Source organism: Pagrus major, chromosome 12 (assembly GCF_040436345.1).
Source record: "Pagrus major chromosome 12, Pma_NU_1.0".
Lineage (NCBI taxonomy): Eukaryota > Metazoa > Chordata > Actinopteri > Spariformes > Sparidae > Pagrus > Pagrus major.
In genome coordinates, this window is record NC_133226.1 from 12,689,127 (window position 1) to 12,716,104 (window position 26,978).

Consider the following 26,978-nt stretch of genomic DNA (forward strand, 5'->3'; position numbering starts at 1 on the left):
TTAAGGAAAGTAGTTCCCAGTCGGGGGGAAGTAAGTTATATCAGAGGTTTCATGAGATGATTACCAGCACAGGAAGGCAGAAAACATACTGTTAATTGCTGGATAATTATACCTCTTCAGGCCTCTTGAATAGTATCTAATTAATTGATGACTGGTCATGCCCAAAAAATTAACACTCTCCTTGACTTGCAGCCAAAATGGAAGCAGATTATTATGAAAGGGTGTCTCCTCCACCCTCCTGCATTGAACAGAGTTTCAAACCAAATTTGGAAAAGTACACAGCTGACAAATTTTTACTAAATGACGGGGACGGGGGAGTGCTCAGAGAGAAGTCTGTGTCATGCTTGGACAGATTTGTCTGGAGCATCACAGGAGCAGAGACTAACTGGCTGACACTCACTGTTTCAGTGGACAACCCTTGATTTGGAAAAAGGTGGAGAGAGTCTGTGACGTAGGGAATACAATGTAAATGTTGTGTGCGGGCTTGTATGAGCAGAGAGAAGTATAATCCTGGTATCATATTACACATTTACAAATTGGTATTTTTGATGTGTATCTGGGTTGACATGACATTTTGGAAATTCTGATGTGGATCGCACCAAAGCCTCCAGCAGCTACAGTACTGTCCCCACCGGGGTAAGACTCTCACCCAACCAGTTCTCAGCTGTAGAACAGCAGAGGCATTTACAAGGCTGTTTGACTACCAAAACCAAAAAGGGTGGAGGTTGCTCAAACACCCCAGAGACAAACTGGAGGAGACACTAATCAGTAAAGACAGCGAAAAAGGTATGACGCAGCCTGGCATGTGTCACACCTTAAAATGAGACATTCCAAGTGGGAGCTGACAGCGATCTGAAGCTGTCAAACAAAATGCATGAATTTTACAGTCGACTGCTGATCTGCCACGAGTCTCAACCCCCTCCGTCTACTCTTCAAGAACACGAAGGCCAATGCTGGTTCAATAAATAGAGCACCAAGAAAGCAAATGGCCCGGATACAGTTTCAGTTACCACCCTGAAGTGGCCATTTTCAGCCTGAGGGTCAAGACCCCGAGTGGAGTCGCACCCACTTTAGGGTGCCAAGAAAAGATTAACAGGAACAGAAAAAAAAGTTCTGATCCCACTCATTTAGGATACATGATCGATTGTCTGATTAACAAATATACAGAAGCTGACAACAGCCATGCTTGCAACTTTTTTTTTTTCTAATGCCGTTATCTCAAGATCACAAGTTAATTGTGTCATTATTGAGAAAACAAGCTGTTCTCTACAACTGATCCAAGTCTGAGATCCCACTTATTCATTTTGCATCCATCTTGTCTGTATGAAAACACAACTTCTACAAATGAGTTTAGAGCCTTTGCAAAAATATCTATAAAAAACGACCTGAATCAAATACTGTGCAACAAGTTTTCATCCATTTTAATATTGATTCATTTTTAAAAATGTACTCACAGAAAAAGTAGGATACTGTTTCAAAAATGAATTGTAGAATTTGAACCCACTGACTCTGAGCCTGACTGGAACTGCACAGGAGACAAACTCACAATTACCCTTCGAGGGGCAAGGTAAACTTTAGAGCAATATGTTCACATTTATATCTTCAGAAAGTATTTCACGCCTTCCATTTGGCTTCCTTTTCTGATCAAGGGATTGCCTCTTTTACTTCATGAATTAAAATCCACCAATTGAAAAGAATATTAATATTGCAACGGTTGAGTTGTCCTGTGCACCGTTGGTTCCCTTGGATACATGCAGAAAGGTTCAGACTCCGTCAGATTTTATCTGTCAGAGGTAAAACGATTCAGTGGTTTTGACATGAGCATTGAAAGCCGTGTTTTTTCAAGTCATTATGAATATGCATAGTCACGGGTTACTTACAAGCAGACTGTGATAGCCACAGTAAAATAGTAACACAAATTTGTCTGACAATCGACGATCCGGATGCAGGTGGCCAACTTTAAATGCACATTTTCAAGACACTGCCATCAATACGGTACATTCAAGATTATATTACACAATTGTCTCCATTATGATGATATGCACGTTAACCAAACGACTGTTTTGGCTTTGTTGTCACAGATAGAATTTGTGGCTGGTAGTAATGTTTATCATTCAGTCAGGGACGTCCCTCAAGTGCCTGAATGGACTTAAAGGATTGCCCTGTCTGGTTCAAAGTAGATATTTACAACATCACATTCCTTCACTGCCATCTTTATGCTGTACTGTTGCTTTGACCTGTGAGTCATTAATGATGTATTTAATATACAGAGTCAACATTCAGAGCTCAATCTCTTTTTAACCCTGCTCCTGTAAAGAAGTAACATCCCGGGCTTCAGAGTAAACCCTTCCAAGAGAACCAGATATATTGATCGAGTGTCCTTCGGGCATGCATTCAGCTTCTGCAGGTCCACCTCAGATGTTCCGTTCGCCTCTTCCTGAGCCTGATACGAGCAAACTAAGGCCTCTTCTACAATCGAGCACTTAACCGTTCAGTCTCTGTGTGACCACCTCTCTGTACATGATAGATATGTACACAAAGAGGAGCAGGATGACGAAGAAATCGTCCATGAATCCCAGGAGACCGAAAAGTGCCTCTGGGATGATGTCGAGCGGCGAGGCTAGGTAGGTGAGTGCGCCGACGAGGCAGAGGAGAATTCGGATCCTGAACATCCAGAAGAGGCCGCCCACGGAAAACATCTCCCTAAAGGCATGACGCAGCAGGGTGGGAACATCTCGCAGCCGGTCCATAAGCTGTGAGGACAGAGGAGGGAAAATATTAGGCGAAAGTCTGTTCTGAATATGGGTGTGCTTATGATGCACTTCATAAGTCAGTATCATATTTGCGTGCTTTTATCTTTTACCAGCAGTGCTCAGGATTCTACACAGTTTGGAGAAACATTAAAAAGAAAATGTAATGCATGTTTTAATAACCAATACTGGTTTAATCACACTTTAAAAGCATTTATTTGACTACAGTGAACGTCTCTAGAAGCATCTTCAACCTGTTTCTATTTTATTCCACATTTTAAAGCTCTTACTCACCACTGCTCTTTCTACGCTCGGGTTGGACGGTCTGCCTTGTCCACTTGTAGACTCAACCACTGGCATATTCATATTAAAAGGGCTATTCTTGGTCTGCCTCCATCCTACCTACAGTACTACATCTTTCAAAAAAGTACGGGAAGTTACTGCATTCACTTCCAGGAATCTACTAACTGTCCCTGTCTCAATGAGAGTTAATTTCTGTTTAAATACAAGTGAAATTAAATTTAAATGCTTTTAGAAGAACTGTTACCACTCAAAAATACATAGACGTCATTTAAATATGAATATAAAGTAAGGGTAAGCTAGCGTGCAACTACTGCAATCTATTTATTTGGCTGTAGTATACTCACAGAGCGTGGCTGGCCTGAGAACCTGCGGTTGTAATCGTTAATGTCTCTTAATATCAGCAGAGGTTCTGCCTCGCCATCCTGGACCCTCTGAGGAGCGGCGTGCTCGTGAAACAGTGGGAAGAGCAACGTTACCTGTTCAAGGGGGAAAAAAATTAACACAACAGACAACTAGACAAGACTAGAGCTGCAATGATGAATTGATTTATCTATAAGTTGTCAACTATTGATTCAATCCCCAACAATTTTGATAATCGATAAATCGGTAGATACGGTAATTAAGTAAGTATTACTAATGGCTACCAGTAAATCTGGCATTGAGTAAAATGCCAGAAAAGTTTTAATAAAAGCTCAGTTTAAGTGTTCTACCTCAAATATTTATTACAAGTCTCACCATTTGTCTGCAAATGGGGCAGTTAATAGCACCCAGCCAGGTGCCATACCTCCAGTAGGCTATAATGCAGGAGCCTATTGAGGAAAAAGCACTTTAAAACATGAACATGGCACAAATAAACAGTACAAGTAAGTAACTTCAATGGAACAGCTCCTCGATTATGACTGGATTTGAATTGTTCGAGGAAAACGTGCTTGAGAAGTGACAATTTGTTTTCTCTCAGTTACTCAACACTTGTGCATAGGTCATATTACGAGAATCTATTCATCAGTCTTACCACAGAAAAGGTGTCCACAGTTGGTTTCCACAGGCAGAACAGCCTGCTGTAAACACACAGGACAAGACATGTCTGTGTAATACTGCTGCCTGGCCTCCGCCTGAGAATTTTCATCCTGACAGAAAGAAATGAAACACATACAAATCAAAAACACACACAAATACAAATGTGATACTGACTTATGAATACAGTATGAAAGAGCATCCATTCTGCCCCATCCGAGTTATTTCCAATCCACAAAATATCTTAAGTGATTAATAAAAAAAACAAAAAACACCAAACTTGTTTTTCAAATGTACAGAACATGTTCACGGCTCATTTTAAGAAACATAGTCACTTTTTCACTGAACCGTTTTAATACTTTTGTGGGCATTTGAAAACAATTGTGTACAATAGTTTGACCTATGCCATGTATTGTCATGTCCATTGTCTATGTATATTTATGTCAGGTGCAAGGTACCCGTTACATAAAACACAAAGGTGCTCAAGTTATAATTCTTACCAATGTCTAATTGCGAAATCATAGTAAAAAATAAAAAGGTTTTATGCATGCTATTTGTTTGTATGTTATCTTTGTCAAACATATCAAGCTCTATTTGCCTGTGTACCTGCTCTGTTTGGAGCTGCTGTCGGACGGCTCGAACGTGCTCCTGATTCTCAGGATGAATGTTCTGCTCCTCTTGCCTGCAAGGTCGTAAGACAGATATTTGGCGTCATAATATTCAACAGGTGAGATGATTTTTATGTCCAAGAATTTAATTTGGCAAGTGATTTGGAAAGCAAATGGAAATCACCAAACAAAGATTTGATAACAGTATCATTATTTGGTCACTTTGGAAGATACAAATTATATCAAAAAGCAAACATTGAAATACAATTCCTGATAGAAACAAACAGAAGAAATGCAAAACTAAGCTTGCAGAACAGGCTTCTATCATTTGAATGATTTCTGAGCAGTGCCTACAGGCAAACTAACTGTGAAGACAAGTTTTCCTATGTGAAAATGAGCTAGCAGCAAAGCATTGGTGCTTGATAAATGTATAGCACAAACTGTACCAGATTAGGTAACCAGAGTTGTACTGATCACCTTTAACTGAAAAAACGACTTCTTTTAGATAAGAGCTTTACCAATTCTCTCTCAATAAACCAGAGTTTGTGACACTACTATACATAAATATCATCCTGAATTTACAGCTTACCTGCAGAGCAGAGTGAGGAGGCCTGCGAGGAAGGCGATACTGAGCACCACAACAAATAAGACCTGGTTGCTGACACCCTCAATGAGGGTGTCCTCATCTTGGATCAGGTAGTCCAAGTCCCCACATTGATTGTCCTCCATCACCCACACTCATAGCCTACAGCACTGGAAAACAGGAGGCAACAAGGTCGTTAGCATTTAACTGGGCACTGTTCTGTCATTTCTGCTGCTTGGGGTGTCTCAATCACAACAATGAAAACAAAAGACGTAGTTTGATGATGTGTGATGCAGCGTGGGATCATGGGAGTTGTTGTCTTCATTGTTAAACAACCAACGTTTCTCATTAAATCTATCAGAAGCCAGGTTCGCAGACTAGGTAATGTTTTAAATTTTTATGACATGTGTAGTCACAATCACTTCCGTCCTTCCTCACTCTCTGACACATCACCACATTTTTCCCTGGAAGTTACAGCATCATGCGTCCAAATGAAACGCAACATCGCCTTGAGTAAAAATAATGGATTTCTCTGAGTTTGAACACTGATTGAAACAATTGGGATAATTTCAATATTTCTGTATATTACTGTATAATAATGTAAATTAGAGCCCGACTGATAAGCAGTTCTTGGGGCTGATGCCAACATTAGGGAGTAAAAATTCGGATATCAATATATCAGCCGTTATGCACACATTTTTTGCAGTGATCCCTCAAATGTGGTTATCAAACACTTTTGAGCTGTAATGGTAAACTTCACTCGATATTTAATAATCATAATTGACCCCAAACACTGTTTCCTTTTTGCACTGTGTTCTTTAAAACAAAAACGTTTACATATCAGCTGATATTGACGACATATATGCCGATACCAATATATCTGTGATCGGCAAATAGTAGCCGATAATATATCGGTCAGGGTCTAAAGTAAATATTACAAATGTTACATATTATATCTTTAACTCCTCTATAGAGAAAGTTCAAGAAAAGGAAAACTTTGTCCAGGAGTATAAATCTGAATTCTTACCATGTTTATTATTGTTATTATTAGTCGTAGTTTATTATAATTTCTTATTCTGTGGATCTATGGATCAACTGCTATACAAAGACTATAAATTATCTTGATATTGGCACATGCTTCAAGGTATCAGACCCCAGATTGATAGCCTTAAATAGCATGTTTTTAATTAAAAAATACCAAAATCACCATGCTCCTGCTACCACTATTGAATAGAATATTTTAAAAAACACTTAATATTTAACCATTTAGATTTTCCACTGAAGTTAGCCACAATCAGAAGCTTGCTGCGACCTGAACTGAACATGGAAAAGCCCCAGGATGTCCCAAAACAATGGTGCCAAACAGGAAGTTCATAACTTGGGACTCGCCCGCGGTCCTCTCAGTTACATGTCGTCACACAATGAGTGACTCGAATGATGAAGACATGTAAAAACATTAGCATAATAATTCACAAATAAATCCAGATAGATGTTGTTTATGGTTACTTTTCTTGACATTACGAGCTAGCACTGTCTTAAGCTTCCAGTTAACCTGCTGCTCCCCTCACTGCTAGCTAAGTTAGCGTTGGCGTTGCTAATAATGCGCTACATTTATGGACATGTCTGACGTTGACAGCCAACACTGTGCTGAGGAAAGTCCTCCGCCTCCTGACAGGAAACGTCGATGTAAGACGAACACTTGGTCTTCTAAATCCGGGCTCAACTGGGGCTATTATCGGAGCTGGTTCATAAACATAGCTACCCTTTAGCCTGGTAACGTCTTAGGTTTGGCTGCTCAGCGACCGAAAAGTCACGATATGAGAAAAAGAGCACGACCACTCGGTGAAGTCTACCAGACAACTACATTTCAACACATCGCAGTAAGCCAGGGCATGACCTCACCTACCAATAAGAAGTCCACCTCTCTCTTAAGGCTTCACTTGTCAACTCCATTCACTCCATTTTACTTCCCAGCAGCGGCGGGTTTTAGAGGCTCGGTCTGATCACCACGTCAGGGGCGAGCAGCAGCATCGTTGCTTAACCGCGACATGTTTTTGCATTAATTTTGAATGCTAGTCTTGCGGTTTCAGTTTGTTGCATTGCTCTTCCTTCTCTTCTTCTTCTCTTTTATCTGGGGTCGACGATTCAAACGCTTCCAGGCGCACTACCGCCCTCTACAGGTCACTAGGTTTTACTACTAAAATCTGATCAGATGATTTCTGAAACAGTCTGTTGTAGACAGTAGCTACTACATTTACTCAGTTATATTAAAATATCATTTTGAGGTAGTGTAGCTTGACTTGAGTATTTCCATTTTCTGCTAGCTTATACTCCTTCTCCACAATAATCAAAATATTTCCCTTTTTACTCCACCACATTTACTGGACAACTTTACTATTTATTTTTGCAGATTTAGTCTAATAACACGAAATATAATCAACAAATACATTGAAATGTATTATTATATATTAAGATATTTATTGATCACCGAGGGTAAATTTAGAAACTGCCCAGCAGATTAACTATATAGCCTAAAGTATAAAGTAAACCACCTTTGGCAGCTTTATCTTAAAGTGATGTACACATTAATGCATTAATATGAATATGAATTCATGAATATGATGGTATTAATGATTTTGAAATATGCCAGTCTGCATAATGAGTTTTATTTTTTTACTTTCAGTATATTGATGCTGATGTAAGAAAAAAATTAAACACATGGCTTTTTCTTGCAACAAAGCATTTCTCACTGAACATTTACTCAAGCACAGTACAATCTTGAGGTACTTGCACTTGACTTATTATAGTATTTATTATTAGAATTTCCATTTTCTGCAACTTTATACTCCATAACATTTAGGACGTAAGTATTGTACTTTTTACTCTCTACATGTACACGTTGCTTTGTAGATTGCATGCTGCAGCAGAGCCAAAGTAGTGTGTTTTAAATTAAGCTGCTGTGCTGGCAATAAATACTGTTTGTATGGGTGTCTTTCATTTTTACTCAAGTTTGAGTTTTGAGTCTTTTATACGACACTGTTATTTCTACATGTGATCGGTAGGTGGCAGTAGTGAGCCTGACAACGCGTGTGAGTGTCCCTGGAAACAAGAAGAAGTAGTAGAGCATCAGCTCCAGATCTATGCATTAAATATACACCGGTATCTGTATCAGCGAGCCTAACTTTACCACAACAGCCTTTCATTGAGGCGAAATGCCTCGTTATGCGCAGCTGGTGATGGGCCCGGCGGGCAGCGGGAAGGTAAGTCACCGCTCCTTCAGTTGTACGTGCTGAAATGCCTTGTTATGCTAGTCGGCTAACGCGCTAAGCTAACACATGAGGTTGTCTGCCATATAGACCAAGTTCAAGTTACAGCTGCCTTTAAGCTAACTCGTTTGTTTACGGTTGGGCTTTTCTTTTCTTTTTCAGAGTACCTACTGCTCCACCATGGTCCAGCACTCAGAGTCCATAAACCGCTCAGTTCAGGTGGTCAACCTGGACCCAGCAGCTGAGCACTTCAACTATCCTGTCATGGCAGGTGAGTACAGCATGTTATTAGTTCATGTAAACATTGATTAGATGTAATTACAAAGATTTAATGTTAACCCAGAACAAAAGGGCTTCAAAAAGACAGAGCAAGAGAAGACATTTAAAGAAAATGTATGTTATTACATGCTTATATTGGGTTGAGATGTTGTTTTTAGGTCCAACTTTAAAACACTGCAGCTCTGAGGTGTGGATTGCTCACAATGATGAACACACAGTTTAGTCTGACCACACGCTCACAGTAATCTTAACAATACAAAAAAACCCTACTAAACAATACACCATGAAATAAAATCATAATAGTTGAAACTTGGCAGTGTGCATCAGGGTCTCTGCAAGTCCTTACAAAGTCTTAAATTCAATTGTTTAAATGAATATGAGGCCTTGAGAGTCAGTAAATAGTCTTACATTTGAATGAGTGATGTCTTAATTGCAACAAACGTATTAAATGTATTTTATTTACCTTTTAATTATTTATTTATTGTCAAAATGAGTCAAGCTCTGCACTAAAATCCACGTTTCTGATGTTACAAAATCTTTATACCCACTACTGAGTTGATCACTGTCTTTTTACTTAATTCTGGCACTTAGCTGTTGTCAAAATGTTATATTAACTCACTCTAATAACCAGATTCTAAAACCCAGAAAGGTATTTGCTGTGGTGTGTTGATAAAGAAAATAATTAATTCTGCACATGTTTCTGTGGTTAGAAGGTCGACGGATAAAAAAGGAAGTCATATAAATGTTCTGAGTCACATGCTGCACTTAAATTAAGTGTCACTTTGTGCTGCGAGACAACCTCATTGTTTCTGCATCCTCAGACATCCGTGAGCTCATCCAGGTGGATGACGTGATGGAGGACCATTCTCTCAGATTCGGCCCTAACGGAGGCCTTGTCTTCTGCATGGAGTACTTCGCCAACAACTTTGACTGGCTGGAGGAATGCCTGGGTCATGTGGAGGATGACTACATACTGTTTGACTGCCCAGGTAAGCATCGTGGCAGATGGATGACTGATTTACTGTGCAGGGTTCTGCCAACATTCACTGTCGTTAGTCTGGGAAAGGTAATACAAATAAAAACTTTTAAGGCTACTTGAGTAACAGGCATTATAACTTTTGAAGAACAAGAATTCATTGAAGAACAGTGAACCGGAGATACTTAGATAAGATTAGTTGTGTTTACATGAGCTCTGTCCCAGTTTTATAGCTGTGTGTGAAATCCCAGCTTTTTGACAAGTGGCTTGTTTCTACAGGTCAGATTGAACTTTACACACACCTCCCTGTAATGAGGCAGCTGGTGGAGCAGCTCCAGCAGTGGGAGTTTCGGGTGTGTGGGGTCTTTCTGGTAGACTCCCAGTTCATGGTGGAGTCTTTTAAGGTAACAGTCGATCCCTCCAGTTCTTTATCCGTTTGTTTGATTCCCCTTTGAGTCCGAGCACATCTCATTTCTTAAGTCACAATATAGTAATGAAAGCCAGAATGAAGTGACGTGTGAGACATCTTCCCTCTTCTCTGACTGCAGTTCATCTCAGGAGTCATGGCTGCTCTGAGTGCCATGGTGTCGTTAGAGATCCCCCAAGTGAACATCATGACAAAAATGGACCTGCTAAGTCCCAAAGCCAAGAAGGAAATTGAAAAGTAAGTTTCATTAATGACTTGCAGCTGTATTTAGCATGTTAAGGAAAAGCCCTGCAGAGGTTTTTCTGTTAGAGGTGGAAACACCATTTTTTTAAGACAAGCGGCTACACTTATGTTTGATTTCACATATTTATAATGCCTTAATTGGTAAATGAAGTTGATTTAGCTTTTAAAAAGGTGGAGAAAAATAGATTTAACATTCATTTGAATGTTAAGAAAAACAAGTTCAATGGGTTTGTGGTCAGCTCTGCTTGTACTTTGAAAGATAAGTTCACCCAAAAATAAAAATACAGTCTTTATCTACTCACTCCCATGCCGATTGGAAAGTTTGGTGAAATTTTGTAGTCCACAAAACATTACTGGAGCGTCACAGCAAAACGGCGTTGCATCATTCTCCTAAACACCTGAAGTAGATGGGGACTTGTTTTAAAATATAGAAAAAAAACTGTCAAATTAAACTGTTTATTCATCCAGCAGCAGGATTCATCATTACGTTTTGCCTTTTCTTGTCACCAGGTACCTGGACCCAGACATGTACTCGATGATGGAGGACAACTCGGATACCATCAGAAGCACAAAGTTCAAGAAGCTGACTCAGGCCATCTGTGGTCTGGTAAGCAAAGCCCTGAAGTTGATGCTTTCATTTTGGATCAGAACTTAGAATAATGTCAATGAGACTGCCTCTCTGTCTGTGTGTCCAGATTGATGACTACAGTATGGTGAGATTCCTGCCTTTTGACTGCACAGATGAGGAAGGTATTAACATAGTGCTGCAACACATTGACTTCTCTATACAGTATGGAGAGGACCTGGAGGTCAAGGAGCCAAAGGTGAAGAAAAAAACAAAAAGAAAACACAGTAAAATATGCTGTGAAGTATTTTTAGTGCATGTGGCTATTATTGTAATTGTACTTATTTGTTGTTGTTCCCATTATTCCCTTTTCTACAGGAGGTTGAAGAAGAGCCTGCGAACCTAAATTATGATGAACTTTTTCAAGACAAAGGCGACAGCTGAGGAGTGATGTGACTCCAGGAAAAAAAGAGACTTGTCAGAGTTAGAAAGTATTTTTTGAAGTGGATGAAGGGTTCACTATATCAAGCCCAGGTGGAGAATGGCATGCGATTGTAAGGACACTGAGAAAGGAGCGTGGGGGGAAAGAGACTGACTCATAAATTATCTCACGTTGTGTGTGTTTAGGAGTTTTTGTTTTTGTATGCTGTTTGGATTAATTAGGAACTTTGTCATCTAAACTCATTTATGTTTTATTATTTCAGGACAGTGTTGAATTTAAAGAGTTGTTAATAAATAAATTTATTACTGCTATATTTTTTAAATAAAATATTACAGAAAATCCACATCTTGAGTGCTTTTGTGAAGGAAACTGGTGCGTCAGCTCCCCCATGTGGCAGCTACGCTACATAGCATGTAGCCACTTCCTGTAAAGCTGAAGGGTGGAACAGGCGGAAGAGGAGTCCGGAGGTGCTACTATATTTTTTTCGCTGAGCAGTTGGATTGATATTTATCACTCAACATGCCGGTGAGTGAATCCTACGTGATTATTGACCAGCAGAAGCTTTTAATGTGCGCTTTAGAAACAAAATAAACCTGCAATTAAACGCCGCTTGTTGACACAAGGGCCTCCGAGTTGACGGCTAGCTGTGATGACGTTAGCATAGTTGGCTAGCTATGTTAGCATTTGCTCGCGATTTAGTGATATTGGACGGTGTAATCATAAATTCGCCGTGATTTCAGTACCATTCTGCAAATTCTTCTTTGTATTCATCAAACATATTGTTTGGTATGGTGATGGTGTAGTCCTCACTGCAGAGGTGACTGTAGTAGAGATTTAACTGATGCTATCTGACAGGAAATTAAGCTAGCTAAGAAAAATCTATGTGACAGCAACTTTTTCTGTCTTTTCCAAGGCGTATCACTCAAGCCTGATGATCCCCGAAACCAGGCTGGTGGGGAACATGGCTCTGCTTCCCCTCAAAACCCAGTTCAAGGGACCAGCCAGAGGAGACGGTGAGGCTGGACGGTTGTTTTAATGAACAAAAAGTGGAGTCAATCCCTTTGGACCACATAAACACACAGGTCATGCTGTGTTTATTTAGTGTTAATGGCTTATTCACCAGCCTGAGTCAGTTTTTTGTAGGCATCATACCTTGTTATGACACTCTGCTCAGTTCCTGATTCATGAATTGGCTTAACTTCCATATATGGCCTTGAGACTGCATCCTTGACTTGAACTTCTTCATTACTCTGCCTGGACACTTGCAGTTTTCAGTGATTGTAAAGCTTGATAGCGATGGGGTTTGGCCACTCAGAGCAGTTTCTCAGCAGCCGGTGAATCAAAAATCAAAAATGGGACCTTACGGAACAAAAAAAGATGTGCATGACCAAAGCAGGAAATGACTCTTTAGTGGAGGTAATTCATCATGCATTGTATTGATGTGTTTATTGATGTCCTTTTCCCATTTCAGGCGTTGATTCAGACATCATTGATGAGGCTATCTACTACTTCAAGGCCAATGTTTTCTTTAAGAACTACGAAATCAAGGTGAGAAATGTACAGAATTGTCACTTGTTTTGTATATGTAACAAAAACAAGAAATGAAGACGTGCAGTTTCTATTTTTTGTGTTTGGGTGAGGGACAGAAATGTACCTCACTGCTGTGCTTGTTCCTCTTAGTGTTTTCCCTTCTCCATCTCTCTCGCTCTGTGTGTCTTGAAGCAGCTGCTCATTTTGTTCCTCCACATGCCCCAGCTTGCTTCCTCCCGTTCCCCTCAGCTATGCATAGTTGCTCAGGATTTCAACAATGCAACCTTTTACTGTTTATACCAGAATGGAACTGTACTAATTACAGTAATATTCATGCTCTAGACAAAATGCACATTGTTTCAGTTGAATTGCAGGCCTTTCAGCCGCTAATGTGTGTCTTGTGTTTCTTGCAGAACGAGGCAGACAGGACGCTGATCTATGTCACACTCTACATTTCTGAATGCCTAAAGAGGCTACAGAAGGTAAGTTGCACATTTGTTAATGTACAGCATTTACAGTCGTGGACATCTGCACTTTACTCTGACTTCATGCAAATTTTAATACATGTGGCAGTAATTAAAAGTTGTGTGTTAAAGTATGGCTGAAGAGCCACAGGGGCTTACCAGATGGTTTTTAGAATGTCAATTGTTTTGCTTCACACACAGTGAGAAGGAATTAGCTACTTGAATGCTTAGTCCAGGTGGGCACTAGTAAAACAGGTGCGCTTACTAACACTTTGTATTGGTGCATGTGTGTGTGCTCTTCACAGTGCAGCTCCAGGAGCCAGGGGGAGAAGGAGATGTACACTCTGGGCATCACTAACTTCCCCATTCCTGGAGAGCCTGGCTTCCCGCTCAACGCCATGTACATTAAACCTGCCAACAAGCAGGAGGAAGGTGAGAACCAGAACTTAGTTGCCTCAGGAGGGTTACAGAGAATAAAGTCTTTCTCAGTTGGACACTTCATCATAACACTGGCAGTGACACATTGAGGCCTGTTAAAACTGCACTCTGAATAAGTGCCAGTTTCCTTGTCCCCTTCTTATGTTTCATCAAATTCCCACCGTGAAGTTATATCAAGCCAAAAATAGCAATGCTGACCCGAGCCCCATCAGCTTGAAGGATCTGAAGCTTGAAGTGCTGTTTCATGCTTGCATGGTGTCCCTCAACCTTGTTCTTTTACAGTATCAGCACTGTTGTTGATGAAAACCACTGGAAGTACGCCACAGTATTGTCTGAGATGCTAATTTTAAGGAAATAACTGGCTTATTTTTTCTGCAAAGTTAAGAACATTTTAAAGGTCGTAGGTCAACGATTAAAGCGATGCCTCCCAGTTTTGGTGTAGCAAGAATAAATGAAATGTTATGCTGTGGTCTGACTTTTCTTGTAGTGTTAAACAGTAAGTTGATAAAGTTGGTGGCTGTCATGCCCTTTTCCAGAGACTATGAGGGCGTACCTCCAGCAGATCCGCCAGGAGACCGGCTTGAGGCTATGCGACCGTGTGTTCGACTCCCAGACAGACAAACCCAGCAAGGTGAGTCCGACACCTCCAAAATAACAACGCTACAGCTTTAGTGCAGTAGTGCTGTAACGATTAGTCGATGAAAAGTGAATTAATCACCAACTATTTTGATTATCGAACAAACAATTAAGTCGTTTAAAAGGAAAAGAAAAATGTCAAACATTTGCTGATTCCAGCTTCTTAAATATAAGGATTTGCTGCTATTCTTTAGCATTTGTGATATTAATTGAAGAGTCTTTGGGTTTTGGACTGTTGGTTGGACATAAAAAGCTATTTGAAGATGACAAATTGGTCTCTGGGAAATTTGATGAGCATTTTTAAAAAATTTGTATATAGTTTTTTGCCATTTTATAGATGAAACATGCCCTAATATGCACATGCATATTTTTTTTCTTTCATCTTGCCATAGGTAGTGTGTAGTCTGAAAGCTTCAGACACTTTCCCTAACAGAGGTTTGTTTTTTTCAGTGGTGGGTGTGCTTTGTCAAGAAGCAGTTCATGAACAAAAGTCTGTCTGCTCCTGGACAGTGAACATCTCAGGACCCCCAGTTTCTATTCTACACCTGCAAGATGGATGGATGAATGGAATTTTTCTTTGGGTGGGTGGGGTGTGCTTTTGTGTTGCTCAGATGATTTTATACTCTTTCAGTTTAAGGATATGTCTTCTCTTGTCTGGATGTTGACCATATTGAGCTGGTGCTTAATTCAATAAAGCGGTCATGGAGATTGGAAAATGATGTGTACTCGGTGTGTTTTTTGGTACTATACACAGAAAAAAAGGCACATAGCCTTAACAGTAGCTGTGAATACAGGTTTCCCACAATCTCTTTAACATCAAATTCAAGGGCTTTCTAGGTCAAATTTCCCCAAAGCGGCATAGTTTAAGATACAGATCAAGGTAAATTACTGGTACAACATTGAAAATGTTTCTGTAAATAATAAACAAAACTCAAATTTTTATTTTTGCAAAAAAAAAAAAATTTTTTAAAAATATCAAAACCTTGATTTTCCCTTGTAAATCTACATAATTGCAAGGGTCTTCAGGAACCCTGTGAATGAAGTGAGATTACAGTGTCAGAAATGTGTTAATCTAAAGGTGCACTATGTAGTTTTGGAGATGGAATTCAAACTCAATTTTTATATTTACAACATCTACAAGGTGATAAAACCAAATCAGAAATATTTATTTGTTCCTTAACCGAATAAATAAGCTGTTCTCAGAGGAGAATAAGGTCCCCAGAACACTTTTTGAAGCTAGAAATGTGGCAGGGTCTGCTACATATAAACGGAGTAAAACAGTATGAAATTGTGTAGTCCTGTAAGATCAGTTTGTTTTTGCCAATGAAAATCTTTCTTTTGTGATTCAAATTTCTACCCCAGAACTACAAAGTGCACCTTTTAAAGGATAAGTTCACCAAAAAATGAAAATTCAGCCATTATTCACCCCCATACCATTGTTGTTTTTAAACAAGTCCCCAAATACTTCAGTTATTTATCAGAGTGCTGCAAAGCTCCAGAAATGTTTTGTGGAATACAAAACTTCCCCCAACTTTCCATCAGCTGGAGGGTGAGTAAAATGACTGAATTTTCATTTTGGGGCGAAATGTCCTTTAAGATAAGGAATAAGTTGTGTTGTGGGTGAATAGAAACATTTCAACAGTCAGTCGACAATGTCCACAATGAGGTTTATTAAACTGTTTTCACGGTGTAACATTTATTGATGTGTGTGTGCGCCACTGTATACCTACGTATTATTTAACAAATTATGTCCTCACTAAGCATAAAAATGCTATTATTGTGGTTTAGCTCCATAGTCACTTGACCAAAGGATCATTTTGTGGGTAGTATAGGCTTTTATCACGGCAGACATTTTGAACTTACACAGGGTTTGTTACAGGTTCTTGAAATTGCTTGAATTTTTCTTATGTGTTTTCAAGGTTTGAAAAGTGCTTCACAGGTTTCTTTGAAAAACATGAAACCTTTTAAAGTTTTCCATTTATATGTCACCATTCTGTAACAATTTTGGTTGATTATGACACAGTAACATCTGAGTCAAAGTGATTAAGTGAAATAATGATTTTGAGCAAAGATATGTTTAAATATGTAATGTGCCACAGATTTCAGGTGCTTGGAAAGCTTTAAGTGCTTGAATTTGACTATGTGAAAGGTGTAGGAACCCAGATCATAGCAGGAAAAGCACAAGTGTTACTAATAACATTAACGATGGCCGGAAGCAGCTAAATGGAACTCAGCCATCATTTTATTGTGTTCAGCTGTGCATTTCCTCCTGTGAAGTGTCAAAATGTCTTCTGTGAAAAAGTTCTACCGCACAGTATCGACGCACTGCCTCTCCAATAGGCAAGGTGCATGTATTTTCTCTTTTGAGGCTCAGCATGTAAAAATGTCTGACAGTTCTTCCAAGCAAGGACATATAATTTATATTTACATAGGTAAAAAATGTAGCATGTTCATTAAAAATATATTTATCAGTGTGTCTTCTTTGGTTTGTGCACAGCAGTTCTTCTGGATTCAAAACAAGCCTTCAGACACAGTCTTTATTGAAGATAGGTTTCCTTCACTGGCAGTCAAGAGTTAAGGCAGCGCTGGGTGGCAAGTTTCCCACTCAGGGAGAGAAGGAACAGTTCCTCTGCAGAACACTTAAGGTGTGCAGAGAAAGAAAAGCCAGTGTCTGTATTTCCATCTCTTTCAAGACTGCAAACACTCCAAAATTGCATAAGTTGATGAAATAGCTGTAGAGTTGTTGGCTCAGTGTGGCAGGTTGAAAATAAAAATTATAACCCCCATAACAGACGGTATGCATCTTAAAATAATGTCACTCTAAATAAATAGGTAAATATAAAGTAAACAGAAAATGGGGCATTTATCAGCGGAGATCATTTCTCCTAAAATGTACATGACAGAGAAAGTATTTGTCTGTTTGATTCATCCTCCTGTGGGTGGAAAGCTGACACTTGACCAGAATAGTCTGCCCATAGTCCATCAGGTGCAAATCTTGTGCAACTAATGGTGGAGAATCAGAAAGTAAATTGTAACTTTTGGCAACAGGAATGCCACTGCTATTCAGCAATATTCATAAATAACAACCACTCTTTAACTGCAACACACAAATCAGTAGAGAAATATGGGTTTTTTCTTCTTTAGGTGGCTAGTAGATATTGATAAAGTTGTGCCCCGTGGTCGTCTAGCCGCTTAAGAGTAACCAGTTGTCGAATCCCCTGTGCAGTTCCAACCTGAAACAAAATGAACATCTCAGTCTGGTTATCATCTTTGGTTACTGTTGAGTATATGTGTTTATGTGTGTTTACAAGGAAAAACATCTATATGAGCAGCAACTGTAACTTTGCAGGTCTAAAACATAACCCTGATTCTGAAAAAGTTGGTATGCTGAGTAAAACAAACTTTTTCATGCACTCAAAAGAATTATTTAACTTTGACTTGTATATAAATAAAATTGGCACGACACTGGGCCTCAGGATCTCGTCGAGGTACCTCTGCATTCAAACTGCACCTGTGTTCGGTGTCTGAACAACAGCTCTATGGACATTCCTGAAGCCCTCAAAACATCTGTGACATCAGCGGCATTTTGTTGTGTGTGTATTTAGAGTGGCCTTTTATGTGACCAATCCAGAGAACACCTGTGCATTAATAATGGTGTTAATCAGCGTCTTGATAAGCCAGACCTGTCAGGTGGATGGATAATCTTCGCAAAGATGGGGCAAGGTTCACCACTTTGTGAAAAACTGATTGTTTAAAGGATATTATTACATCGACCTGGTAAACACAGTTTGTTGGGAAATGATTGCATTCTGTTTGTGCATGGGTTTGTGCATCTGACTGTAGAATTAAAGCATGGTGTAGTAAGGTTGTACCTACTTTGTTGACGACTGGAGTGAACTTAGTCATAAGCCATCTCTTGACTCTTCCGCACACAGCGTGCCACCTTTTTCTTAAAAACTCCTTTAGGATCCTCCCGCCACTCTTTCTGCAGGGTATTACACATAAGAAAACCCTTAGACTAGAAAAGCAAGACTAAACTGTGCTGACTTTCAATACATTTAGACACATCCCCCCTTATCCAAATGTATACATGCTGTAGATAAACAGAGATTAGGAATATTTTCTTTTATGGCTTGCAAATTAAGTGTCCAACATACATCACTGGGTGGCAAACTAACCCCAGCATGAGTGTTCTTATGTGAGACAGTGGGCACTTACAGCTGCATCCACATTGGCAGGAGAGTCTCCATTGGGGTCTGCCAACATGGAGATAACACTGAGCATGATGGTCTCTACTGTATGGATTGGCAGCCAGCGCTCCTCAGGCTTCTCATAGCCGTACTTGTCCTCACCAGGCTCGTGCAGAATGGAGATGCAGACATCGCCATTTTTTGCCACTGGCAGAAAACAAGACACAGAGATATGTTATGCAATGTAAAATGCAGAATCAGATGCTAGATCAGATACTACTCTGCGTTTGTTGAAAAACAGAAAAAGTCGAACCTTTTACATTTAATCCTGAAGCTAGTTAAGATAATGTTTCCTTTTTTTTCCAATGGAAAGTCAAAGTCTACGTGATTGTTTTTGCCGTTTTCTGCATTGAGTACCCTTATATTTATTTTTACACTCAAAAAAATGATTTTGAATACTTCTTTGATACTAATTACTTATTAGAGACACAGTGGCCTGGGAAGTTCGGGAAGTCTTACCATTTGGATGCCAGATTTCTGTGATGAACTTCATCTTGGGAGGCCTCAGAGGATAGTCACGGGGGAAGGTTAAGGTTGCTTTGAAGAAACCTCCTTCACTACAAACGACAGAGAAGATGGCGTTCACATGTACTGCACACTAGGGATTAAGAGTGAATGTAAATTCACTGGTAAATAATTTCACTCACAATAATGTGTCTTGAGGCCCAATGACGACCACTTCCCACTGATAGATGTCATCATCATCTACAAGGCCCGCAGAAAAGCCGTCCACCGGGTTCTTGGTGAGCTCTGAAATTTAAGTCAGAATCAGCTTTATTGGCCAAGTATGTACAGACACAAGCAGCCATCTGCCAATGTTTTTTACAATAATCCCTCAAATGTGGTTATTAAACTTGTGTGACAAAGATAAGTAACGGAGACCAGATATTTTAAAGATTAACAATAAACTTTGTCTAAAATTAGTTCACTGGGAATTTAATAACTTTTTATTACCCCAAGAGTTGTTTCTGCATTATAATCTCTAAAAAAAAAAAGTTTACATATTAGCACATATTGGAAAACATACTCAAATACCGATATGTCTTGGATAGACTAACATTGGACGATAATATCACCCAATCGGGACATTAGTCGGGCTCTAACAAACACTGCCAAGAAATAAATGCTAAATGGATATAAATATACATATGAACAAGTATACAAGTCTAATGTTATATACAGGATTTGTATAGACAGTGCCAGTACTGATATATGGTTGTAACTGTAACATATCATTTTTAACAAACCTTAAAAGGTGCACTGTGTAGTTTTGGTGAAGCAATTTTAATCAGAAGAAAAAGACCATTCAACAAACTAAATAAACAAACTCTGTTTGTTTTCATGACTGAATAAACAAACTGACCTTAAAGGACAATACAATTTCACACTGATTTACTATGTTTATATGTGGCGGACCCTGCCACCTTTATAGCTTCAAACAGTGTTCTGGGGACCTTATTTTCCTCTGAGAACAGCTTGTTTATTCAGTTATGAAAAAAATAAATACGTCTGAGTTTGTGTTATTACCTTAATAATGTTGTAAATATTTTAATTCTGAGTTTGGATTTCATCTCCAGAACGACATAGTGGCCCTTTAAAACCTGTTTGTAATCGTTCATTTGTCAAACATGGAGTATAACAACGTGTCGAGTGAATGCATCACATTAGCTGTTGTTTGTTAGTGCGTATGTGGTGATTTTGAAACGTCCTGTGGTTATTGAGCAACGACAGCTAGCCTCAGTCACACATCCTCTCCGTAGTGACCAGCTGTCTGGGAACAAGTTACACTGCCCGTACACGTGTATTTCAACTTTGTTGTCCCGGGCTCTGTCTGTAGGTCAAAAACAGTGAGCTAACCACACTGAGCAGCGGCCAAATGAAACGTAGCTGCTGCTCTCATGTGGCGATTCAACACACAGTAAAATAAGCTGTAGCAGCAACAGTTAGCCAACTTACCTGCTAATTGTTTACGTAGTAACAACGAGGACCGTTCCGTCATTTTACAGCCACTGCTATACCGGTATACCTTTTTAATTGTTGGTGTTGTTTATGTTAACTAACGCGAGGCGACTTTCAAGCTGTCAGCACGGTACGTTAAACATCAGGTAAAGAAAGTGAAGCACACCGTCCACGTTTTCTCTTCTGCCCGTCTGTCTGACAACACCAATAACACCAGTCAAAAAAAAGAAAAAAATTTAGTGTGATTTTTTTTTCCTTCCGCAAAACTTCTCAGGCAAACTTTTCTTCCAGGTTGTGTACGGGCCAACAATTGAATAAAGGTTAAAGGCAGAGCTAGGGCCGTGGATGAGAAACGGGTCTGTAAATGTAAGCAAAAGAGAAGGAATTTATTGCTAAAACAACGAAGGAAGTGCCGCCTGCAAGGCCGGACCCAGGGCGTAATTATTGCTGTAGCAACTTTTCTTCTTCGTGTAGCTGTGCAGCAGGATGCACCCCCCACTGGCGCATTACTGCCTCCAACAGTTTTTTATAAATACTACACCTTCTATATTTGTATTCTGCATCTCACATCCCGAGGTGTAGACCTGGGAAGTGAAGAAAATATAGCACCATAAGGCCAGAAGTATATGGACACCACTTTGGGGTCTGGGCTTATATTCATTGTTTGGCCTGTAGGGTAATCTTAATGTAACAAAGCAGAGTCCATAAAGAAATGGTGGGTCCAGTTTGGTGTGGAGGAACTTGACTGGGCTGCACACAGGACTAACTGAGATTATGTTCTCTGTCCTCAGTGTTTTTAATGGGAATTTCAGGGGTTTAGCAACTGTGAAGGAGTTTCCATTCCATAATAAAAAAGAATAATAATTTCCATGGTGAGTATTTTACAGGCTAATTCCAGTATTTTTAGACTCTTTTTAGACTATACATTTGAATTTGACTATTTTAAAGGCAAATTAAACGAGAATTACAATAAAATCTCTCAGTGTTTCCCCACCACAGTTTTATTCCTGGTAGTGTGAAGGAGGCCGTAACAGTCTGAGTGGTCCATATAGCCTGTAAAACATCGTCCCAGTCTGGATTGTCTTTATTACCTTCGCCAAGGATTACCTTTATTATGTTTTTGCCTGTGTCTGTATGTTGTTTGATTTGTTGGTTTGTCAGATAGATTAAACTAAAATTATTGAACTGTTTTCCACGAAACTTGAACTTGGAGGATGGGTCTTAGCCCAGATTAGACCCCATTTACTTTTTGTGCGTATCCTTATGAAGGGACAGATCTAGGAATTTTCCCTCACATTATTTAACATTGTGTGATAGTGTTTTTTTTTAGTTTTTTTTTTTAACATTTTTGTTAATTCAAGGCAGCTCTCAAATCCCCCTCATCTCACTCTCTTCTTTACTTGCGACACCCACAACCTCACAGCTTTCCATGCCAACTTGTGCTCCAATCTCTAAAAATACCACAGCAGTCCTTACATCCACTCAATACAGTGCCACTAAAAGCTCTAAAACTATTTCAGGCTTGACCAAAGATTGTCCCCCTGTCAGTGCTGTCAGTGCATCGGATGACAAAAAAACCTGCTGTGGTGTTACTTTTCTAACTCTGGTGAATACTGGCTAATCTTCTGGCAACAGCCTTTCCTAAATAATTATTAATAAATACTTCTCCTTGCGTAACCTCATCATCATTTTGCTTTCTTATCTTCTCCAGTATTGATGGATCTATTTTCAGGATTTGCTAACAGCCATGTTGTTATATCAAGCCAGCGGATCCTGAAGCTGTCTTCGTCTTGTTTACTTCTTGTTTCTCTAGGGGAACATCAGGCTTATTTTGTACCTTTTGACACCTTATACAGATCCTTGTTTACCTTAATGTTATTGCAAAAACCCTTATCATGCTTACAGTCTCGTGAATAGCAGCACAGAATTCCCATATGGGTGTTTTACACTCTCGTATCTGTCCTCTTACAGCTTTTACTGTCTCCCCATTTAAACAGAAACTCTTAGGGAATTCAAACCATTAATATTAACTCTGAACCTTGCTTGTAAACATGTAATACCCTCTATTCACTATTCACTGGCCTGTATACAGTCATGGTTTAATAATGGAAAAACTGCAAGTTTTACCTTGACGTTGAACACTACATCAACTAGTCTCTAAAGCACCCCGTTGCTAAGGTAATTCATTCTGTCTGCTTCACATTGACCCACACAGTTTGTCCAGCAAAAATGTATGAATCAGAGTTTTCCTAATTTATCACACATTGGGTTCCCTTAAAAATGTATTCCTCCTCCTCCGATCTGTAATATTTATCAACTGCTGTAGTTGTCTCTGTTTTACATGTGGTAATAGTCTTCTCATCTTCTAACACTTGTATTCTAGCAACCGTCTTTGACCAACCATGCTTTCACCACTGATGTTTCACACCCTCCAAAACATCTTATTCCATCATTAATTGTACTTGATATTTTCTCACAGCTCTCTTTTGTATTACCACAAGCCTCATTCCTTCATATCATGGTGCTGCAATCTGTAAAATAGTTTATCCTCAAACGTATCAATAAATGTTTTAATTGCTTGCTGATTAGCAGAAAAAACATACAGCATGCCTTCACTATTTTCTTGTCTTGAACTCATTTGCATCCTGACTGACATCCCAATTAGACCTCCCTTGACTCCTCCAGGAGCGTCTCTGCTGCTTCAACAAATGCTCCAGTCACCTCGGGTCTTTTACCGACTTGTTCGTTTTTTTTTGCTCACAGGCAGCCACCACACATGCAGAGAAAAGGCAGTTTTTTTAATCAAATATGAATAAATAAATAATACATTTCTACTTGAGTTGGTCTTGAGGATGGTATTTTCCTGCAAGCTCGCAGACCCCTGCTGTCACCCTCACTTCCTTTAAAAAAAGCTTTCTGCGTATGATCCATACCACATTTCCCACATCATCTTGCATCCCCGCAGACTACAGAAACCTCCAGCATTTGAAAGAGGACAAGGGTGGGTGTATAAATTCTTGATGTAACTAGTGAAGCGTAGCATTATTTCACGCAGAATACTGAAGTCATGACTGCAGTTGTTAGTTGGCATCAGTTGTTTGATTCATGCTTTGCAATCACCAGCTCATTCTCTAGCTGGTTGGCTGCCAGTCAGTTTATAAAGGCCACGCTGGCCATTATAACCTTCTCACTATTGCCCTGCTGATAAGCTCATTCCAACACTGACAGCTCCCTCCACCACCATAACTTCCTCATTATGTGCTTTATTTTTTTTATTATTCTTCACTAAAATCTAATGTTCATATGTGTGTCTATTAATGGGAGATTTGTTCTTCTATGAGAATCCCTTTAGAAGCTTCTCTGCCAAATCTGCCTGCATAACCACGTTAATAGTCATGATTCCCTAAACTGACACTTGTTGGATTGGATTTTTCTCCTTTGCACCCATGTTGTGGTCTTACAATGGTGCATAGATAGTCTTGTCTCATTGTAAAATACAAATTATATATCCAAGGGAGATTTTTTGTCAACACCATAAAACATATATTTTTTGCCTTTACTACAGTGTGGCATGTAGCTGTCAACTATCTCTTCATTTAAGAAAGCAATAGTATTTTCATCGTTTTGACCAATTTGGGCTTCTACCATTTATTTGCATGTAAAACGTAAACAGAACCAAAGCTACAAATTGTCAGATGGTAAGACAATGGTAAGACTGAGGGTGTACTGTAATAGTGTGGGGTCCCAGGGCTGTGGCTACCGTATTGACAGCTGTATACATCTTAGGTTAAGGGGTATCCAGTTTTAAGGACTTTGAAATTGTCTCTCTGCTCTTTGCAGATGATGTGTTTCTGTTGGCTTCATCAGACTGTTGCCTTCAGCATCGATGGGGTCATTTGTAGTCGAATGTGAAGTGGATGCGAGTCAGCACCTCCAAGTCTGAGGCCATGGATCTCAGCTGGAAAATGTTGGATTGCTCTGTGAAATGAGGGAGAAGTGAAGCACGAGATGGGCGGGCGGATTGATGCAGTGTCAACAATAATGCAGCCATTGCACAGGACCATTGTAGGGAGGAGGGTTTTTCGATTTACCAGTCGATCCATGTTTGAACCCTCACATATGGACATGAGGATTGGGTAATGACCGAAAGAAGGAGACTTCGGACCCAAGAGCCCAAAATGAGTTCCCTCCTAGGGTGCTGGGCTCACCCTTTAGGTTTTTTTGAGCATCTGATCACGATACTGTCTTTCCATGAAGGTTTTTTGGGGAAGTCCAACTGGGAATAGACTTGGATGTACAACCAGAACACACTGGACAGGTTGCACATCTCATCTGGCCTTGGAAAGCTTTGGGATTCCCCAAGGCGGAGCTGTAAAACTTTGCTGCGGAGAGGGACATTTGGACTACATGTCTAGCTTGCTGCCACTGCGACTGTATAAGTGGCAGAAAATGGATGGATGGGACTAGCAATACCATAAAGCAGAGACTATACATACTGTATATGTGCTGGTCTCATTATGATACTATTAAATGCTGTATTATTAGGCAGTGATGTAGAGCATTGATGTTAAAATTCTCCATGCATTTCCCTCTGTGCACATTACCAACGACTGCACTCAAACAAGAATGGGAAAAGATACAGAGCCCTGGTCAGTGGCTAATAGCAGGTAATTTGTTGCATTGATTAGAGCTGTCTCGCTGCTGTTCTGAGGTCGAAACCACATTTGAGTATGCTATCGATACTCTTTAAACTGAGAAAGTGAATTGAGTTACTGACCCACACCTCTTTACTTGAGAATGCTCTATGAAATGGAAGATTACACCTCTTTAAAGTGTTTTGAAAAGTGCCCACTGCCGGAGATTTAAATGTACCTGCAGAAGCCTGAAACCTGGGAATCACATATAAAGTCAGTCTATTTTCTCTAAAATATCAAAGGTCTGATGAGAAAAAGATCAAGTGGCAGATTGTGACTGGCTCTGAGAAATGAAATTATTTATTTATGTTTGTGTGTGCCTCATTGGAGATAGATCTTGTCAGAACTAGGGCCAACTTAACAATAAAAGAAATTTACTACTAGCTCAGAGAAACAGCTGATTTCCAGACGTTTTGGTCAAGCGTATGCAACCTGAGTCAGACTGGCACTAAACACAACCTTTAAAGAGATTGTCTGATGCTCATGGAGTGTTTGGCTCTATGAACTCAGCGGGTAACACTGAATCTTTGAATGAAAAGGAGTTAAAGCAAACACCAGTTTGAGCCTTGGGCACTGCTGTTTATAGAAACTAGAGCAGCTTGAAAGGCACTTGCTGATTCAAGTGCTATTCAACACAGATAGCACTATCATTCATGAAAACATGATCAAAGCTAAGCTACATTCCCAAGGTCAAGCACAAATGGCGTGGAAAGATACAGACTCCCCACTGTGACTTTGACACCCTGTACTGTTATTTGTAAGAAGTCTCATTTGACGTAATGTATAAACCCTGTGCACACGTGCCTGATGGCTTGTTTCTCTCAATTTGCTTCATGCCTACAGTATAAAAAGAGTTATTGTTTGTGACATTCATACTTACTATGATAGCTCATAGTATTTAGTACTATTCAGTCGTTCACCGCTGAGTTTGTTATATTGCTGTTGTACAGCAGAGTCATTTGGTCCAAGTTCCATGCAAGTCCCAAGTTATTTTTTCTTTGGCAAGCCAAGTAAGGTTGAGTAGTTAGTTAGGAACCCCCGCCCAAGATATTGCAGACTTAAATGGAAGTATCCAGTCTTTATAAAGAGAAAAGGCAACCCACTGAGCAATACACATCCAAAAGACGTCAAATCAGCATCTTTCAACATTCAACATCTGACAGCCGCATGTCAGCCTGGGGCAGACGCTCTGCCAGATGAGGATGTTAAACGTTTATTTTGGAAGGATGTCACTTGGACGTCAATTGTGAGTATTAAAGAGACATCACAAAAACTTTCATTCTGGATCCTCAGTGGACGTGTTTTCAACATCTGACAAAGAGGTTGATTTGATGTCTTTTGGATAAGTTTTGCTCAGTGGGAAGGTATTAGCACTTGTATAGTGATGGTATTATTGGCAAATCTATTGTGTTCAAAAAGTATGACAGTGAATTGAATTTGTATTCTAATTATTGGTATGAGGTGAAATGAATGTGATCAAACAAAAAAGTAACTTTATAAAAGCTTGTTTATTTCTTATTTTCTTCTCTATCAAAATAAAAAAAATCCCTC

General features: G+C 39.6%; 4 protein-coding genes across 5 annotated transcripts; 2 read left to right on the forward strand and 2 right to left on the reverse strand.

The window, feature by feature from the left end:
* Positions 1–1,395: 1,395 nt before the first annotated feature.
* Positions 1,396–7,363, reverse strand: rnf170 (ring finger protein 170). Of its 2 annotated transcripts, none has more exons than XM_073478583.1 (7): positions 7,165–7,363; positions 5,265–5,428; positions 4,674–4,749; positions 4,066–4,180; positions 3,789–3,862; positions 3,398–3,529; positions 1,396–2,753 (listed from the first exon to the last, which is right to left on the reverse strand). In XM_073478583.1, exons 2-7 carry the CDS (start codon positions 5,402–5,404, stop codon positions 2,484–2,486), a joined length of 807 nt encoding a protein of 268 aa, XP_073334684.1. In that variant the 5' UTR covers positions 5,405–5,428; positions 7,165–7,363; the 3' UTR covers positions 1,396–2,483. The 2 variants fall into 2 exon arrangements, with proteins under 2 accessions (XP_073334684.1, XP_073334685.1); XM_073478584.1 differs by having other exon boundaries at positions 7,161–7,250.
* An 894-nt stretch (positions 7,364–8,257) lies between these two features.
* Positions 8,258–11,799, forward strand: gpn3 (GPN-loop GTPase 3). The gene is made up of 8 exons (XM_073478035.1): positions 8,258–8,518; positions 8,687–8,795; positions 9,625–9,792; positions 10,059–10,183; positions 10,328–10,443; positions 10,960–11,056; positions 11,145–11,273; positions 11,393–11,799. Exons 1-8 carry the CDS (start codon positions 8,471–8,473, stop codon positions 11,456–11,458), a joined length of 858 nt encoding a protein of 285 aa, XP_073334136.1. The 5' UTR covers positions 8,258–8,470; the 3' UTR covers positions 11,459–11,799.
* An 85-nt stretch (positions 11,800–11,884) lies between these two features.
* Positions 11,885–15,240, forward strand: arpc3 (actin related protein 2/3 complex, subunit 3). The gene is made up of 7 exons (XM_073478714.1): positions 11,885–11,981; positions 12,370–12,469; positions 12,928–13,004; positions 13,400–13,468; positions 13,756–13,882; positions 14,425–14,519; positions 14,975–15,240. The coding sequence occupies exons 1-7, from the start codon at positions 11,976–11,978 to the stop codon at positions 15,035–15,037; spliced, it is 537 nt and encodes a 178-aa protein (XP_073334815.1). The 5' UTR covers positions 11,885–11,975; the 3' UTR covers positions 15,038–15,240.
* A 932-nt stretch (positions 15,241–16,172) lies between these two features.
* Positions 16,173–21,145, reverse strand: ube2g1b (ubiquitin-conjugating enzyme E2G 1b (UBC7 homolog, yeast)). The gene is made up of 6 exons (XM_073478330.1): positions 20,731–21,145; positions 19,422–19,524; positions 19,234–19,331; positions 18,743–18,921; positions 18,401–18,509; positions 16,173–17,757 (listed from the first exon to the last, which is right to left on the reverse strand). Exons 1-5 carry the CDS (start codon positions 20,771–20,773, stop codon positions 18,423–18,425), a joined length of 510 nt encoding a protein of 169 aa, XP_073334431.1. The 5' UTR covers positions 20,774–21,145; the 3' UTR covers positions 16,173–17,757; positions 18,401–18,422.
* Positions 21,146–26,978: the final 5,833 nt, after the last annotated feature.

Excerpts from the sequence above, each read along its gene's own strand:
- rnf170 (XM_073478583.1), bottom strand. The coding sequence starts at position 5,404 with ATGGAGGACAATCAATGTGGGGACTTGGACTACCTGATCCAAGATGAG. Across the intron at positions 4,750-5,264 it reads CTCCTCACTCTGCTCTGCAG|GCAAGAGGAGCAGAACATTC; the intron begins GTAAGCTGTAAA and ends ACGACCTTGCAG. Across the intron at positions 3,863-4,065 it reads CTGTGGACACCTTTTCTGTG|GCTCCTGCATTATAGCCTAC; the intron begins GTAAGACTGATG and ends TTTCCTCAATAG.
- gpn3 (XM_073478035.1), top strand. The coding sequence starts at position 8,471 with ATGCCTCGTTATGCGCAGCTGGTGATGGGCCCGGCGGGCAGCGGGAAG. Across the intron at positions 10,184-10,327 it reads TCATGGTGGAGTCTTTTAAG|TTCATCTCAGGAGTCATGGC; the intron begins GTAACAGTCGAT and ends CTCTGACTGCAG. Across the intron at positions 11,057-11,144 it reads CTCAGGCCATCTGTGGTCTG|ATTGATGACTACAGTATGGT; the intron begins GTAAGCAAAGCC and ends CTGTGTGTCCAG.
- arpc3 (XM_073478714.1), top strand. Across the intron at positions 13,005-13,399 it reads TTAAGAACTACGAAATCAAG|AACGAGGCAGACAGGACGCT; the intron begins GTGAGAAATGTA and ends TGTTTCTTGCAG. Across the intron at positions 13,883-14,424 it reads TGCCAACAAGCAGGAGGAAG|AGACTATGAGGGCGTACCTC; the intron begins GTGAGAACCAGA and ends GCCCTTTTCCAG.
- ube2g1b (XM_073478330.1), bottom strand. The coding sequence starts at position 20,773 with ATGACGGAACGGTCCTCGTTGTTACTACGTAAACAATTAGCAG. Across the intron at positions 19,332-19,421 it reads GGGCCTCAAGACACATTATT|TGAAGGAGGTTTCTTCAAAG; the intron begins GTGAGTGAAATT and ends TGTCGTTTGTAG. Across the intron at positions 18,922-19,233 it reads AGAAATCTGGCATCCAAATG|TGGCAAAAAATGGCGATGTC; the intron begins GTAAGACTTCCC and ends GTTTTCTGCCAG.